This window comes from Macaca nemestrina, chromosome 18 (assembly GCF_043159975.1).
Source record: "Macaca nemestrina isolate mMacNem1 chromosome 18, mMacNem.hap1, whole genome shotgun sequence".
Classification (NCBI taxonomy): Eukaryota; Metazoa; Chordata; class Mammalia; order Primates; family Cercopithecidae; genus Macaca; species Macaca nemestrina.
Window position 1 is genome coordinate 51,438,120 of NC_092142.1, and position 18,397 is coordinate 51,456,516.

At 43.3% G+C, this 18,397-nt stretch overlaps 1 protein-coding gene across 5 annotated transcripts in view; it reads right to left on the bottom strand.

Moving 5' to 3' along the window:
* Window positions 1-17,685, bottom strand: part of LOC105492278 (TOX high mobility group box family member 3) — a 109,089-nt gene extending 91,404 nt beyond the window's left edge. Inside the window, exon 1 of one of the 5 annotated variants that reach the window (XM_071084527.1) lies at window positions 17,418-17,685. Coding sequence is in view for 2 of the 5 variants with exons in the window: in XM_071084524.1 (XP_070940625.1) it covers window positions 16,306-16,392 (87 nt within the window). In the remaining 3 variants the exon portion in view is untranslated. Of the gene's footprint in view, window positions 1-15,780; window positions 16,219-16,305; window positions 16,812-17,381 lie in introns of those variants that run through there. The other 4 variants (XM_071084526.1, XM_071084524.1, XM_071084525.1 and 1 more) reach the window with 4 other exon arrangements.
* Window positions 17,686-18,397: the final 712 nt, after the last annotated feature.

The window sequence follows — 18,397 nt, forward strand, 5'->3', positions numbered from 1 at the left end:
TCGAATTCTAATGTATGAGTAGTGTTACAATGGAAATTTTAGTGTGCAACTGAAATCAGGCCATGAGTTTTGTCTGTCATCAAAGGTATCTGTTAACTTAGGGTTGAACTGCCCTGCCCCATGCCCCACCTTTTTTTTTTTTTTAGACAGTGTCTCACTCTCTTGCCCAGGCTGCAGTGCAGTGGCATGATCTCAACCCACTGCAACCTCCGCCTCCCAGGTTCAAGCAATTCTCTGGCCTCAATCTCCCGAGTAGCTGGGATTACATGTGTCCACCACCGTGCCTGGCTACTTTTTATATTTGTAGTAGAGACAGGGTTTCACCATGTTGGCCATGGTTGGCCAGGATGGTCTGGAACTCCTGACCTCAGGTGATACGCCCCGTCTCGGCCTCCCAAAGTGTCGGGATTACAGGCGTGAGTCACCATGCCTGGTCCCATTTTTTTTTTTAACTATACTTCTCTTTTCCCTCTCTACAACTGAATGGTCTTTCTCCCTTATATAAGAATCTTCTAGATCACTCCCATCTATTACACTCTTCTTGGTCTTCTGTTATCACTTCTTATTCATCTCACTAGCTTTTAACTTGGCTAGGTTTTCCTTTACTTGGTTTCTGCCTTGGACTTCCACAAGCTTCACCCTAAAAATCATGCAGCCTAGAAAAACATGGAGGAAGGAAAACACTGTCACCTGCCATCTTGTGCCTGCTTAAAGCTCCACTATTTTCAGTGTTTAAACTATGAAGAAAGGCTCAGATGATTAAAGCTGTATAGTCAAAACTACAGTGTCTTATAGGAATCTAGGATTGAGACAAGGTATAAAAAGAGGAACATGTAATATACTATTTTACCCCATTGGCAATTAGAAATCACTAGCCAAAGCCAGGATTAGGGAGGGTATTTGAAAAGTTATTAATGCAGACAGAGCAAGGCTTTTATGTCACCAAGAAAGTTATTTATTATAAACAATGGGTTTGGAGTCACATGGACAATAGCTATTTTAAAAACAACGAATATCTCCAGGAAAGGTGCAAAAATATAAAGGCAGGCAATCCTAGTTTGTGGTGCTGATCTATTACCACTGCAATGACGGTCAATAGTGACCCTGAGCAGAACTCAAACAGTTAAGAAAACTCACCAGCTGTTTTCCAAGGAATTTTATTTTTGCTTAAGGTGGTAAGTTTGATACTAAATACGGAGGGTGTTCAATGTCAAGTAGAGGACATAGCAATTTACCCTGCAGGCCAGTGTTCCCAGTGTCTACTATCCATATTGGATTAACTTAAGTGATATATAAAGAAAGTTTTTTAAAGTTTAATAGCTATGCAATTATTGTATGGGTAATCTTTACACATTGCAAGCAATACAGGGTCGCCATATGCAATGGTGATACAAATTAAAAAGCGGGTCAATGTAAAGAATTATAAATAATAGCAGTGATAGGTAGATATAGTGGAAATGAATATGGCAAATTTGAGAACGCATTGCCCTAAACAAAAGCAAGACATTGGAAGTGTTCAGAAGGAAAATGATAGCTGTCTAAGCTATCCTTTAGAATATTAAATCAGAAGTAAAGCATAGATTTCACTGAAGGTGAGAAAAGATGACAAGCAGGGAGCAAGGCCTGGGCTAGGATACTGACGGCCGAAAGAAAAGAAAAAGATTATCAGAAGGAAAATTAAGAAGACATGAAGACTCCCTGGACTAAGGGAATGAAAGAAACCAAGTAACCTAAATTAATTTTGAAGTTTTGCACCTGGAAATGATGTGGCACTGAAAAAAATAGATATTCAAAGGGGAGTTTGGGGGGCAGTGGGGATGCAGGTTGCCCTCTGGCTTATGCTGGATTTGAAAGTACGGCAGAGAGGGAGCAGTCATAGCCTGGAGAGAGCCACTATGCAGGAGATGAGAAATGTAGATCACAATAGAGATGAGGATTTGAGACCCTGGGGTAGGTTGCAAAAATGGCCACAATTCTCCACACCTCCGTCTATCCATGCCCTTCTGTAACGTAACTTTGTGGTTCCTCCCATCAAGAAATGGATTCTGTGTCCTCTCCCCGAGAACCTGGGCTGGCCCGGTGACTTGCTTTAGCCAGTAGAATGTAGTAGAAGGAACAGTGTGCCATTTCTGGGCCTGGAATCAAGGGTTCTTGTGTACTTTCCTGCTGTCTCAGAATACCGCCATCGTGAACAAGCCCAGGCTGGCATGCTGGAGGTGAAAGACACATGCCAGAGAATTGAAGGACTCCGGTGGACAGCCAGCCAACCTCCTGAAGCAAACCCTCCCTGCCAATCTGCAATTGACTGCAAACACATAAGAGAACCCAGAAGAGGAGAAGGACTGCCCTTCTGAGCCCAGCCTAAATTGCTGATTTGCAGAATCACAAACAAAATATGTGTTTTTGAAGTCACAAAGTTTAGAGGCGGTTTATCACTAGTGATTGATAACTGATACAAACAACACAGGTCTGCCTAAAAAGTGTAAAACATATAGAGGCAAAGGAGTAAGAGGTCAAGATTTAGGAGGATATTCCCAATCCCTGGGAAGAAGGGGGAAAGCTGTAGACAAGATGACAGGGCAATGGCGATCAGAAACATTCAAGGATATAATATCAGGGAACCAGGAACATGGGGGCAGGGGACACAGAGGATAAAAGTGGGGTTAGAAGTCAAGGATTCATCAAGGAAGTATAGCACTGGGCTTAGCAGAGCACCTGCCTAGAGAAGACACTGGTATTTTTGCAAGAATGATTGAAGTTTGATTTGTCAAGGCAGAGCTTGCTGGAGAAGAGTGAGAAGATGGTGTCAGTAACATAACAAGGAATAGAAGTGGTCTATGGAGTGTTGAGGAGGGCCTGGGTGGGAAAGATATGGAACCCTAGGTAAAGATTACTTGTTTGAAGAATCATTCAGAGGGATGTTGAAGACGAGGTCAACAGAGTTGGACAAAAGTGTAAATGTGAATGGTCCTTTCTCTAGGACCCTACAATCACAAGTGTTGCAGGGACCATCCATGCTAGCATCACTTGGGAACTTGTAAGCAACGCCCACTCTCAGGCCCACCCCAGACCTATTACCTGTCTTTTATCCAGATCCCCATGTGCCATTCAAGTATGAGAAGCTCTGCTCTAGGAATTACAAAGACAAGGAACTGAAGAGCATTTAATGACATCTTGAGAAAGTCATTTTGTTTTGAATTCCCTTTCAAGCCCCCAGAAAAAAAATAAGACAAAGTCTTGGCTTGGTGCTAAGCCATCTTCCACACCTCCCTAACACTTGCAAATCTCCCTTTTCAACAGAGTTCAACAGAGAGCAGAGCCTTAGGCAAGCAAGGTCTCCAGTGAGATTTGAAAAACACTGTTTACACCCCTTTTGTGTTTATTTTTAGGATTTTCTTTTATGTGTAGAAAGCAATAAGGTTTTCCATTTGCAGTAGTCTTAATTTCACATTGATTTATTTAAGAGGAAAAAAGAGGTAAATAAAGCTATGTAGCATATAATAATGTGGATGCAAATGAGAAGACAGCAAAAGTTGTTACAAGTGAGGCAGCACTTAAAGCGAAGACTGGAAAATCTATAGTGGAAGTCAGAAGACATCTGGGCACATTCGAAGGTAGAAAGGCAAGAGACAGGAAAGATGGGAGCTGTTTGCAGAACCAAGAATATTCAACAAGCAGGAAGGATTGTTGGAAGGATTTATCCCAGAGCAGAAATTGCCGTCTCTGGGCCTGGAAGAAAGAAAGAACTGGTCCCTAAATGGGTGAGGATGACAAATGAGAGATCTAAGGCAGATAATATCAAATTCTTCATAAGTAAAAGATTGGAGAGCCCCTCTAAAATGAGGATAAGTTGGTTTGACTGGGACTGGAAAAGAGTATGAAAGACTTGGAATATCCATTGTGGACAATGCCCAAGAGAATAAACAGATGAAAAGGATTCGGCAGCAAAGACCCAGGGACAGTCAGGCAGCATTAATTTTTAGTAAGGAAAATGGACACAGTTTATCCCAGAGCTGAGAAATGAAACTCTAAGGCTGACACAAAAAATACACCAGCAAAGAAAAGGGGGCGGAGGAGATTAGGTAGTAGTGGCAAGCATAGCTGACAAGTCCTCATAGTCAAGGTTACATAAAGACTCAAAGGTTGGCGAGGTGCAGTGGCTCATGTCTGTAATTCCAACACTTCAGAGGGCCAAGGTGAGAGGATCACTTGAGGCCAGGAGTTCAAGACCAGTCTGGTCAACATAGCGAGACACCAACTCTACAAAAGAATTAAAACTTAGCTGGGCATGGGGTGTGCACTTGCAGTCCTAGCTACTCAGGAAGCTAAAGGAGGAGGATTGCCTGAGCCCAGGAATTTGAGTCTGCAGTGGCTATGATCACACCACTGCACTCCAGCTGGGGCAACACAGCAAGACCCTGACTCTTAAAAAAAAAAAAAAAGAGTTAATGGAAAAGCCCAGTGGACTGGACTGTGGGAACAAGATTCTCAGTGGATATAGGGATATAAGGAGTGAGAAATAAACTAGGTTTGATCAAAAAGGAAAAACATCATTTTTTTAAAAACTGGTTTTTAAAATGTCAACTACATATTAACTAATGCTCAAAATTTTGTTACCAAGAGCAGGAACTTGATAAATGGTGCTACAAAAACTCAGGAAAATTTTTGAAAAGAAGAGAAATTTGGGCCTAAAATGCAAGTAATCAATTAAAATTAGGACATAATGATATGGGGTTCTTGCAAAGAACATAAATCACTGGGTATTTTAAGCATGCGCAAAATAAAATCCCAAAACTGAAGAAAGGCCCGGAAAGATATAAATCTTATCACAGTGTATCTCTGTCACCAAAAGAGGATCCTCCAAGAAGCACATAAAAACTAAAACTTTGAAGTTTAGGAAAAACAATAACACTACAGTATATATATAAAATTTCAAACTTTGAGATACCCCAAAAGGGTTTCTCAGACCTCACCCATCACTCACTCATGCACAGCACACCTACTGAACTACCTGGTGTCCCTTCCTCTCCACTCACTCCTTCCATAGTATTTGAGAGTTTCACTGGGCACATGGCCAGCCACAATATAAAATACATTTCCTGAGTAACCAGGTGTGGCCATGTGATGCAGGCTAGCCAGTGAGATATAGGCAAAGTGACATGTGGCAGCTTCTGGAAACCTTCGTTTACCCTTGATCCACTTCAATCCCCTTCCTCCTTCTTGCTGGTTGGACCATGGAGGTTGACTGGAGATCAACCTTGAGCCATAAGGATGAGGGTCACAGGAAAGCTAGAAGCAGCTTGGCTCTTCAGTATTTAAGAGGCCCTCATACTAGCCTTGGACTACTTCCCTCTAGATTTGGTTAGGGAAACAAGAAATGAATATCTACTTCATTTAAGACATTGCTGTTCAAGATTTTTTCTATTACATGTATATTGAACCCAAATGTACCCTCTTTGCAATTATGGGGGCCTCCTATTCCTTGACCAAAATTTCTTCAATGGCCTGAATACTTGGATTAAAAGCCGTCACTTCAATACCTCATTTCCCTCAACTCCTGTTCTTCTCTCATCCCTGCCTAGGCAAAATCTACCACCAAGTCATCTTCACATCCATTGTTCTCTTCCTGCCACCAACATATCAAATACTGATTTAAAAAAATTAAAAATAAAATGTAAACTTAAACATTTCTAATAGGGATCATCACAACTGCAATCCAGCTCCTTGAAAATGGACAAGTGGCTTCACTGTGGCATTCCTATTGCCTAGAAGTGTCTGACGCATAGTATGTCAACACATATTCACTCAAATACTAAACTACAACCAGATCTTCTGCCCAACAGTATTTTTATTCATCTCTAGTTCACTTCTTACCACATTTTCTGTGCCAGGCACTTCTCTAAATGCTAGATGTACCATGTGCATCAAAGTAAACACATCCCCTACCCTCATGAAGTTTACATTTCAGTGGAAAGAGATCAACAAGGAGCAGATGAATAAATGAATAATCAAGAAATTCAAATGGGGTATGTGCTATGAACAAAATTATGAAGGTAGAGAGATATTAATTAGCAAGATGGGGAAAGGATATTTTAGAATTTGAGATATTTTTAAATGGTCAGGACATACTTGAAGGTGACATCTGGGCTCAGACATGAGTGCTGAAAAGAGGCCAGCCAAGTGCAGACATTTGGGGAGAGGGCTCCAGACAGAGAGAACAACAAGTTCAAAAAGATGGGATGAAGGCTGGTACCATTAAAACACATGAAGTGAGGGTAGAGGGGAGGAGTGGTAAGAAGAGGAAGTAGGAAAAGTACACAGGGATAGATCTCAGGCTTGTCAATCAATTCCCACGCCCATACATATTGTTATCTCTCTCTCTCTCCTCTCTTCCCCAACATTTTTTCTACTGAAATAGATATACACTATACATATATATATGTGTATGTGTGTGTGTGTGTGTGTGTAGTGCAATACATATTTCTCACTCTATATCCATACAGCCACTGAGAATCTTGTTCCCACAGTCCAAGCCACTGGCCCTTTTCCTTAACTCTTGACTTTTTTAAGAGTCAAGGTCTTGCTGTGTTTCTCAGGCTGGAGTGCAGTGCTGTGTGTGTGTGTGTGTGTGTGTACATATATACATATATATACACATGTGTGCACATATTTTTATATATATATATGAATCTTCAGCCATCTTCTGTTTCTTTCCTATTATTGCAAATAAATAGTTACCAAGCCTTCATTTAAGGATTTAAGGGCTAACTCTCCTTTATCTACAGTCTTCGTTCCAACAGCAACTGACCACCCAATCCATCATTCAATAGCTCTCTCACTCTCTCTCTCTGATCTCTTCTTCACACATGTTCAGACATTGTCTTGAAAATATCTTCTCATTAGCCCCACTTCAAAATGTCACCCTCTACCTATACACACACACATATGTATGTAAGCACATACATATGCAAATGTACCAAGACACACACATACACACATAGTTTACTAGTATCTACTCAATACAACCTAGGATCTTTCACCATTCTAGTGTCTCCACAATTTGTTATCAACCAACCACATCTCCCACCATGGAAAGAGAAAATCTCATATCCATAGAATATCCAGGTGACCTATAGGCTTCTTGAAGGCAGACCACATCCAATCTCAGCCCCAACAAGAAAGGCATTCCTAATATAAACAATATTTATGATATCTGCATTACATAAACACAGGCTCATTTTGGTTTCCACAAAGAATAATAATAAACATAGACAATGGAAATCTTCAGAAATCTTCAAAGTCATCAAGCTTCACTCCAGTTAGCAGTTTCAATGGACTTTGCTTTCCTATCCTACACCCACATTCTCTCATTGTGACATCAGCACTGTTTTTCCTCCGAAGAATGACAGCTCCATACTCTTAGCTCGTGTGGCTTCCGAGAAGATGCCAGTGTCCAGCTCCCCCACTGGCATGCCTACATGGCTATGAGCCTGGGCATGGGACCCAAGTCTATCCAATAAGACACGATCCAGAAAAGTTGCTGAAACAAGCAAGAAAGCATCTCTCCCTCTTGAGAAGCCTGAGCTGTGAGAATGTAACTTGGAGCTGCTGCTGGACAACTTCCCACTGCTTGAGTACAGCCTGGCTGATTTAAAAAAAAAAAAAAGAAAAAGAAAAGAAAACAATGAAAGAAGAGCTAATATAAGAAAGTCTTGATAGCATCCCTTGAGACTCTAGATCCAGCTATGCCTGAAACAAAACTTACAATCCCTTTTCTATTTAACTCAGTTTCACTGAAGTCTTTTTCTCACTTGCAACCAAAGCATTTTTACTGAAACAATCATTTTAACCACTTTTGCATTAAACTTTTTTATTAGAATTTTTTAAATAAGTCAAATAATAAAGGTTGAATCTCTCATTAAAGATAAGTTGACATCAAGGAGCAGCATGAAGGATCTACCGAGTATATTTTATTAACTGTTCGATATTTCTAGATTTAACTCATCCCCTTTTGCAAGAAGATCAACTTCCAACCAATCATATATATTTCATAAAAGTTTTCTAGTCAGGTCAGCATTTTGAACTTCTACTTCCTACACCTAGGAGATTTTTTAAAGAAACTGTAGAATTTTTATTATTCTACAGTAAATCCCTTGCTTATTACAAATTAGCTGTAGAAATTGCTGGAAAAAATCTCACAATATGGTAGTTACACTACATCCATTTAAAATAAATTCAATTTTAAAACTCACTCTTATCACCATATTTGACATAATTCTTCCGCATAAACAATTTAGTCAATGTAGATAAGGCTACATGAAATTTGCAATATTTGGAATAGAAGGATCCAGCTTAAAACCTCACTCCCCCAAAAGAATGAGTGTAGATCATTCAAATATGAATTTAGAGTAAAAACTCAAATGTGTCTTCATATTAGCCCATTTGTGTATCTTCAAATTCTTCCTTTATAAACAAAGCAAAATTGAATTAAGATTAAAGATAGAATGTTAATCATACAAGAAGGGCCATTTTCCAGGGCCTGGTGTGTTTTACACAAGCATGAAACATATTTAAGAGAACATGGCCTCCCTGAGGAAGAGATTAAGGATACAAACCTAGGAAACAAAGAAAATAAAACGATCTACCTCAAAGGGATAAGATTAAACCTGTGAGAAGCTCATGCAGACCTTAAATGAAAGCCTCTACTCCTTATATTTTTAAACAGGGTTTTTTTTTTTTTTTTTTTAGAGCACTAAATCCACCTTCAAAATATATTTGAATTTGTAAGCATACTTAACAAAAATCCTATCCTTTCTTATTAACCATACTCAAAACAGATTCTCTAAGATAGTTATGACACCATTAACATTTCACAAAATCCAAAAAAATATGTTTCCCAGAAAAATAAATGTTTTCATTGATGAATGGCTAATATGGTTTTAAATTATGTTATTGCAAATTTCACATCATTCCCCCTTAATAACCATTTAAGAATGCTTCCTTCCAAATAACTATTAAGAGAGAAAGGATGTTTCATCATGCAAACACACACACAGACACACACTCCTTGTTTATGTCATTGTTTTTAATGGTGCAATAGGATTTCCAAATTCTCCGAGTTTCACATGTTACTTCCTAAATTACTGGAAGCTGAATTGGCAACACCAGCCAATCCTCAAGTCCAAGGATGTTGTCCTTGCTTTTCCTGTCGCCTTCCTCTTGAAGGACTCAAATTCATTTCCATTGCTTTAACACAAACAGAAAGACTCCAACTTTGGTTGTTCAGCCCCGAACTCTCTCTTGAGTTCCAGTGCATGACTCTGTAAGAATATACCACTGAAATATCCAAAATGAGCTTGATCTGGTTATCTTTCTCTTCTCTCTGTTCTGCTTCCACTCAAGGTCTTACCATTCATCCAGGCCCCAAATTCAAACACCCTCAATCATTTCTGCTTCCTCTTTCTGCCTTCCCAAGTCGGGAGGTTCTGTTTAGTGCTTTCTTTTCTTTTGCATCCGAATTCACATCTCCTTGATTCAAATCCTTCCCATACCTTACCTCAACTGGGTGATGACATCCTACCCAGTCTCTCCTACTCTCGCCGGGGCCTACACCAATCTACTCAAAAGGTCAGATCCATCTTTACAAAAGTAAAACTCTAACCAAGCCATCAGCCCACTTAAAATTTTTCAGGCGAGGCGCAGTGGCTCACGCCTGTAATCTCAGCACTTTGGGAGGTCAAAGGCAGAAGGATCACTGGAGGCCAGGAGTTCAAGACCAGCCCTGGCAACATAGCAAGACCCTATCTCTGCAAAAAAATAAAATGAAAAAGTTAGCCAAGCATGGTGAACACACACCTGGGGTCCCAGCTACTCAAGAGGCCTCCCAGGAGGCATGAGTAGCTGAGACCACAGGTATGTGTGGATCTCTTGAGCCTGGGAAATCGAGGCTGCAATAAGCCATGGTCACTGCACTCAAGCCTGGGTAACACAGCAAGACTCCATTTCAAAAAATATGTATGTGTATATGTATATTCTTCGAATGCACTCAGGTGCAGACACTGTTGACTGTCTTTCCAACAGCCTTCTTCCTTGCTAACAGAGCATAACACTAATTAATTATGCTCATGTGGCAATGCCCAACCTCAGGGATGATGCTGGATTGGTCTAAACTGATCACAGTAATCTTCCTCTTTGCTAGTGAGTGGCCTACGGTTGGTACACAACCCACTTCTGACCAGTAAGATAAAAGAGAGGGTCTAGTGGAAAAAGTTTTCCTCTTGCCAACAGATGTACAGGAAGAGAAAGTACTCATTTGCTACCACTCCCACCACCATCACCTTGCTTCTCATTTTTTCATGTGAGGATGTGACATCCAGAGCTACAGCAGCCAACTTGTGGCCATGGGAAGACTGCTAAAACTGCAAGGACAGCAGAATAAAAAGAAAATCAAAGAAGGGCTCTTAAAGACATCAATGAACCATCCAAGACAGCCTAGCACTGCCAACCTAAAGACTTCTTTGAAGATAAACCGGTGTCTTTTATGGTTTATGCCACCGTTTGTTGAGTTTCTGTTATCTGCAGCCCAAAGCACTCTAACTGATAAACTTAGAAAGAGCAAACTCTTGACCTTACCACAGAAGGCCCTCTGCATGATGTGCTACTCAAAGTGTAGTCTACAGACCCACAACCTTGGCTTTGCCTGGGAGCCCAGCCCTGGGCCCATGAATCAGAATCTCCAAGGGTAAAGTCCAAAAGTCTGTGTTATAACAAGCTCCCAGCTGGTTCTTGTGCATGGTAAAGTTTGAGAAACACTGCTCTACAAAGTTATCACAAATTACTTTTTACCATCTCAGCTACTACCCTACATAGGATGAGGTGCACTTGATCTGCAATTTGTCTGGTGACAGTAACCTTACTGGGTTTGAGCATCATTTGTTGCTCCTTTAGTTTCTTCTCCTCTTAATCAAAGTCTTCAAACTTGAAGCCTCCAGGACCTGAGAGGATTACAAAGGTCTGAATATAAGACAGGCTGTGAAGCAGGCCGTGATGAACTACGGGGTACAGGCACATCTGAAGGACACCGAGCAGACGTTGTCATACAAGGAAATTGGTTCAGTGTTTTCACATTTCTAAAGAAAAGCTGGAATCCAGATTTATAGGCAAAGTTTTTTAGATATAGACAACCAAGGTTGTTTTAATACTCTGCAGATTAAACAAATTTTCAAGTGGATTCACATCCACCTGAGTTTGTGACATGAAGTAGAGATTCCTTGAAATATTGACACATACTTTGAAAACTGTGACCACATACATTCACTGACTTCATTTAAAATGACTAAAATTAATTTTCTTTGGCTAACTATATGCTAGTCTCTACTGAGCACAGGGTCTTCATCAATAGCCCAGCATCTGGAGTGGTCAAATAAAGAGTTTGTGGACCTCTAGTTAGGGGCAGCAGGACTGTTTTATCCATTAATCACTATAGACCACACACTTAGAACTGCAAGCTTCTCATGGGTCCACAACAATATGAGAAAAAAATAAACTGGCCACACAACACCAGAAAACTACAAAATTACAACTGATAGGTGTGAAGCTAAATGTTTACAAAATGTAAAAACGTAAGTCAATGGATCCATATCAATTCGGATATGGTATCATATTACATTAGATTAAATGCAGGAAAGTGGATGCATTTTAATGTTTGATGGGGCGTGGAGGGGAGCTCAGATCAATAGTGCTTAGAGCTGCCAAGGTTCTAAAAAGGCCCTGGGTACCAACCTGAAGCCAACCATTCTGTGGTAAGTCTAGTCTTCACAGGGGTCACAAATTTCTTTACGCAGCTCTACTCCATTCTATTCAACTGTCTGCATAGTTGGACATGGGAGTAGAACTGTCCACATAGTTGCACATAAACCATAAATGACTTATTAAAAAAGTATGTTTGGATCCTCATCTACACATGAATTTAAGACAAGAAGTGCAAGAATCAGCACACAAGCAAGTTTTGAGGGTCCCACATAATGATTTTAATTATTTTTTGTTAATTTATTACAACATTTAAAATTCATGATAATTCACATAAAAACCCTGATTATCATCCTCTTGAAAAAAGAATTGTAAAGTATAGAGATATTGGACCCAAATGTTGGCAGGGCAACAGTCTACTAATGCTGATCAAGGCTACCCCTTTAAATGGGGTATGTTCTCTACTTGGCCACAAACCCTATCTCCATGTAGGCTAACTTACTGCCCACCGCCCCCCCCCCCACAAGAGACAATTGAGTTTATGTTCCCTGGTCTAAGGCTCTTAGAAAAACCTTATTTCTTTTTCACAATGTGGCTTCAATATCTTACATGAAGACTTGTCATGGTAGGATATAGGAATCTCTCAATCTCTCAATCTAAGAAGAGTTTCAATCAAATTCCCCTCTCAATATGTTCTCAATTTGAACCATGATCCCCAAGAAGATGGACAAATGACAAATTACCCTTCAGTTTCTTTTGCCCTTCAAGCTAGCCAAGCCAGAAACCCAATCAGGTGGAGTCAAAGCACTAATATAAGAATGTCTTAATTAAGCCAAGTGATCAATAAATAATACACATAATAATTAGAAAGCAAAGTCTGGGACTGATAGAATAAAAACAACAGCACTGATCTACGTAAGGATGAGAGGTCAATAGCCATAAATCAAAAGGAAAAGCCCTAAAAATATGCAGAAATAGCTAGTAAATAGAGTTTAGTCCAAGTTCGTTAATAACCCACTATATGATTTCACCTCACACCTACATTAAATACAGTATCTTATTTTGGGATGGCAGAATTCTGACAACTACAGGTTGAGTATCCCTTATCTGAAATGCTTAGAACTAGAAGTTTCAGATTTAGGGGTTCTTTGGATTTTGGAATATTTGCATAATACTTACCAGTTCAGCATCCCTAATCCAAAAATCTGAAATCTGAAATGTTCCAGTGAGCATTTCCTTTGACCGTCACATCAGTGCTCAAAAAAGTTTTGGATTTTGGAGTATGTTGGATTTCAGATTAGTGCTACTTAAATTATATTTGCTAATTGATATTCTGTGTATTATTTTCTTACTGGTGAAAAGACAAATTGAACTCAGGAAAGAAAAATTACAAATATATAGTCAAAGAGTCACTAATTCATTTGAGTAACATAATGAGTTTTTATTTCTTAATATGCGGGGTTTAATTTGTTAACCACACCAGAAAAAGAAATGTTCAAACAGTCAACTTTCTACTTGAAATTAAAATGGAAATTAGCCCTTAGGAAACAGTGATGACTTTAAGTTTATACATCAGTGGCTGGTTCATGAATTATTAACTGATTTTAATGATCCTGGCTATATTTTATTTGAAGTTATTCTCCTACTTGCAACGACTTTTGAACCCACAAAACTCTTTCATCCATTCTCCATAGACACAGTACACTTTCATGAGCGCTGACATTTGAAAAGGATCCATATACTCACAGAATGTAAAGATAATACACATGCATATAATTTATACAAAGGACTCTGGTCATTTGTTAAAGAGAGAAATGAATGAAACCCTATTATTCACGGTTTGTAAATAAATTTAAAGATAAGCGCTAACTTTCACTTGTTAAGCTTAGAGCCAAGAGTTCTGTGTTTCTTCTAAAGTTTCCCAGATGGTCATTAAAACAAGAGAGGGCAGAAACATACTTTCTTTGAAATCCATCATTTCCTATCCAGAAAGATAATACATGTCATCAAAAGTTAAGTCTTTAGAGATTAATTAATAATTTGAGTATTTTCTAATAAAATAAATGCATGTCTTTATATGCTAGTTTTTACATTTTCAGTATAAACCTATATTGAACAGCACCACTTCAGACACACAAATTAGCTGTGAAACAAAATGCTATAAACCTTTAATTAGCACTTGCTGCTTTATACCCATAAAGTTAATACTTCCTCTTCTACTATATTCTCTGTAAAGAAAAATTATGGAAAATTAAATTGTGTTTTTCACTTCTGAAAATAAAAGTAGCAAAATATAGTATTGTGGCTCAGTTTAAAGATAGTTATATTTTTACCTGCAAGGAAGTCAATACAAACATCCCTTAAAATAAGTATAATTTGATTCCTACCAATATTAAGCGCTATGTCTAACTTTTGTAACTTGGGTACACAGAGCACTGATGATGATCAGATTGCTAAATAAGTAAGAAAGCAAGTTATTTCAGGCAAATAGCTGCATTAAGAAAATACGACAGTAAGCCAACTTGCATCCACACTCCTGAAGCTGAACAAGCATCTCAATAAATAATGTCTGTTTTCAAGCTTTATATACCCTCCCTGAAATAAATGTTCTGAGCTTAAATAGACTCAAAATAGCCTTTCTCAGAAAATAAAAAAGAGACACACACAAAACACCCCCAATTTCCTCTGGTCCCTTGAAGTACCCTTGGGATCCCAGTGAACAGAGATTTGCCACGCATTGCAGTCACTGCATTTGTACAATAGGTTTCTATTTTGGTGTCATTCGAGTGTTGCTGATCTTAAATCAGAGAAAGAAGGAGTTACATTAGGCAAGGTAATGGCTTCCAAAAATAAGAGCATGCCCAGTTTATACAAGGCTTGCATCCACATGCTAAGTTGTAAGGAGATAAATAATACCCCACTGGAACAATTAGGTGGATTCTCAGAAACACTACATACTTAATTAGGCTGCCTAAGTCCCTGACTGAGCATACATGGGGGACTTTTTAAAGCATTTAATAACCTGAGTAAATCCAAAATCAGAGGACACAAACTAATCCTCAACTCTGGCTCCAGCGATCGGCCTTTTCTTGCCTCTCTTTAAATGCTTAGCGTAGCCCTTAGAATGCGGAGAGCAGGAACGCTCCAACCACCAAAGGGTTAAAGCACAAGGAATAAAGTCCCCTCGATCTATATTTGTTGGGAGGCCCCTCTGTGCCAGACGCGGAGCTGGGCGATGATGACACTGGAAGGCGAGCAAGAGAGACCCTAATGGTTTTTTACAAACTTCAGCACTGGAGTTGGGAACGGAGTATAAACAAATAGAAAGGAACACGAGCCTCCATCAGCCACGGGGCACAGCAAACTGTTCCTCACTCTAGATGCAATTCCTCCTCTTCCTGTTATTTATTGATTAGTTTTGTTTAGCACCTTTCTTTTAGCAGACTCCTTATTTCCTCCTGTTATCCAAGCAATCATAAACAAACTACGATTTGAAAGAAAAAGGGAGGGAGGAGGGAGGAGCAGGAGGAAGGGTAAAGAAAACCACATTCAAAAGGTACAGGCCATCCAGAGCCCGACTGTTTCTCTGAATTTCGCCCTCAGGGTGATGTTTTCGGCAAATTCGGCGCTGGGGGCTTCAGGGAGGACAGAGGACACCGAGGGGTGGTGGTGGGAGGGCGGGGGGGAATTCCGCGCTGCCCGGGTACCAGGGCTGCGACTCTCGCCCGCCTCGCTGCTCCGAGCGGCGCCTGCTGCCCTTCTGAGGTCCACCTAGCCACCTGGAACGCTCGGTCCTCGAAGGTGGCGCAGGGGGAGGTGGAGAAGGTGAGGTGACCCCAGGGTATGGTGTGGAGGTCTCCAATCCCGATCTCCCCGAAATGCAAAACTTACCACCCCCGCCCCAGGAAAAAAAAGAATGAGAGGAGAGAAGCCACTTACGCTAAGCGGGGAGGGGCGGGCACCCCGGTTCCGAGGTCCAAAGCGCCCTAGCGAAAGGGCAGCAAAGGCCACCTGCGGGGTCCCACCACTTACCCTACTCCCCTGTCCAAGGCATACTCAAAAGTTTGTTCCTTTCCGTCCGTAAGCGGCCCTGAGGCCGGCTCTCGAGTAGGTGGGGGAGGTAAGAAGGACTGGGAGTGGGGGAGGGCAAGATCATCGGACCAGGAGATCAGGGACCCCCTGCGTTGCCCCCCACTCACTCCAGGGGGGCTGCGATCGTGTTTACTAATAACAGCAACAAACAATCACACGGGAGCCCCTCTTTCAGTCCTCGGTCTCTCTTCGCTTCTTTGGTGCAGCAAAGGAGAGTCTGGCGGGGAGGTGGGAGGGAGCGGAGAGGCTGAGGGGAGCGCCGGCTAGGGGACAAAAAGCGGCGTGGGATGGGGCAGAAACAGAAGCGGGGAGAGCTGGACAGAGACGAAGGCTCAAAGGTAAAGGAGTAAACAGGGGAGGAAAGAGGCCAAAGAAAAGTGCAGCAGGCGGTGAGCCCGAGCGCGGGGCGCGCCTGGGATGGGGAGGTGGCCCCCGCCCACCCGCCCCCCGGCCCGGCCCGGTCACCTTGCTGTAGCCGTAGTACCCCAGGCACTGCGCGAAGTCCAGGCTGGCAGGGTCCCCGGCCGCCGCGGGGTAGAACCTAACATCCATGCCGGAGCCGGGCCCGGGGCCGGGGGCCGGGACTGGGGTTCTCCGGGACCGGGACCCGCCTCCTCGCCGCCGCTAGATCCACCGTCGGGGGCGCCCGGGGGTGGCGCGCCGGACTCGCGGTCGGAGGGGCGCCGCGACCGGAGCCCGAGGAGCCCGGGAGCCGCAGCCGCCGCACACAAAGGCGCGGCCACGCGAGCCGCGGGAGAGCGGGAGGCGGCCCGGGGGACGCGCCCCGCCGGGGCACCGAGACAGCGCTGCGCGCGGGCCGGGCGCCGGGGGCGCGGGGCGCGACGCGGGGGCCCGGGACGGCGCGGCGAGTTCAGGTGCGCTGGGCGAGGCTGGGACGGCGGCGGCGGCGGCGGCTGGCCCCGCTCCTCCTCCTCCTCCCCGGGCTGACTGAGGAGACGAGCCGCGGAGACAAGGGGCCCGGCCCCTCCCCTCCTTCTCCCCCTCCTGCCTCCACCGCCGGTCCCCTCCCCGCGCCGCCGCCGCTCCGCCCCTCCCACCGCGGGCAGCTGGCGCGCCGCCCGCCCCGCCGGTGCGCTCCTCGGCCCGGACCGCCTCCGGGCGCGCCCACCCCGCCCCGCCGGCCCCATCACCCCCGCCGCGGCCTCCCCCTCTCCGGGGCCCCTCTTCTCCCCACCTCGCCCCCCTTGCCGCTCCGGTCCTCTTTGTCCCCGCTGCCTCGGAGCGCTCCTCTCTCCCCTCCTTTCCTCGGCCGAAGCGGCCGCCAGCCCTGCGTCCCGTGTGTCCCACCCTCCTCTTGCGCGACCACCGCTTCCCCGGGCCCCAGCTTCCCCAGGCCGTCTGCTCCCTTCCTGTCGCTTTCCTCCCCACGCCCCGCTTCCTTCCTTACGGGTGCCTGTGCCCGGGCCCCTCTCCTCGACCCCGCCTTGCCTTTCGAATGTCCCCTGCGTGGACACACCTAACCCAGACGCCAACCTGCAAGAGTGTCTCCCGGTAGCCGGGAACCGGGACCCCAAGTTCACCTGTAGGATTTCCCAGAAGGGGTGTTGGGGCCTGACCTTTCACAGGTAGGCAGACTTGAAGCTTCCCAAGTGAAGCCTCGTGTCGGTTCTCTTCGTATTCTCTTTGCTCTTGTTTGTATTCGAAAGGCATTTGAGTAACTGGATCTAGGCAGATCATTCACTGCTCTTGGAGAGAAAATGTCCCTATTTTCCTAAAAGGTCCTAGCTGATTAACTTCCCCACTCTGCACTCACCCACCCCCTCTTTATTTCTTTATCTTTCTTAAGCTCCATCTTTTTATTTATTTATTTTCTCATCGGCTTTATTGCTTTGAGTTAATCTGAGAGTTTGGCCTTCAGCCTTGGCGAAGGGAAGAAGCTTTATACTAGATGGGAACGTTGTGGAGAGGCCGTGAGATCTGCCCCCTCCCCAGCTTTGTTATCTGCGAGCCACTTTAACCAGAACGGAGACATTCTGAAATATTTCCTATGACACTCGCTAACAGTTTCGTCCCCTGGTCACACCTTGCTGGCCCAGGGCCTGAGCTTTTTCAGACAAGCATGACATGGGTTTTCTTTTCATTTCTTCTGTTCTCCAAAGTGGATCGGGCTTGCGACACCTGCGTGTGTACCTTCGCTCAATATTATCTTTCTGGAACGGAGCAGAAAAAAATAAACTTCAATTAGGTGAAAGTTTCTGTATTTGCTCTTCTCTTAGCAAAAACTTGGGTCAGGAGACTGCATGAGAGAGCAGTGTGTACTCAGAAAAGAAACAACTGCTCACATTGTCCCTGGGTTGACTCCTATCCCCACCCTCCCTAAAAAGCTTTGGTTTCCCCTCCCTAGTCTCCATTTAACGTTGACAACCCAGCGGCGCTCCCTAATGGCCCAGCAGGTTGCACAAATTGACAGTGAGCTGAGATATTATCAGGACAACACCCCATTGAGTAAGTTCTTGAAACGCAGAAGTGGAGGCCCTTTCTGTGGGCCACTGGGCGCCTGTGGCCTTTCCACCAATCAGAGCTGGAGGTTGCAGTG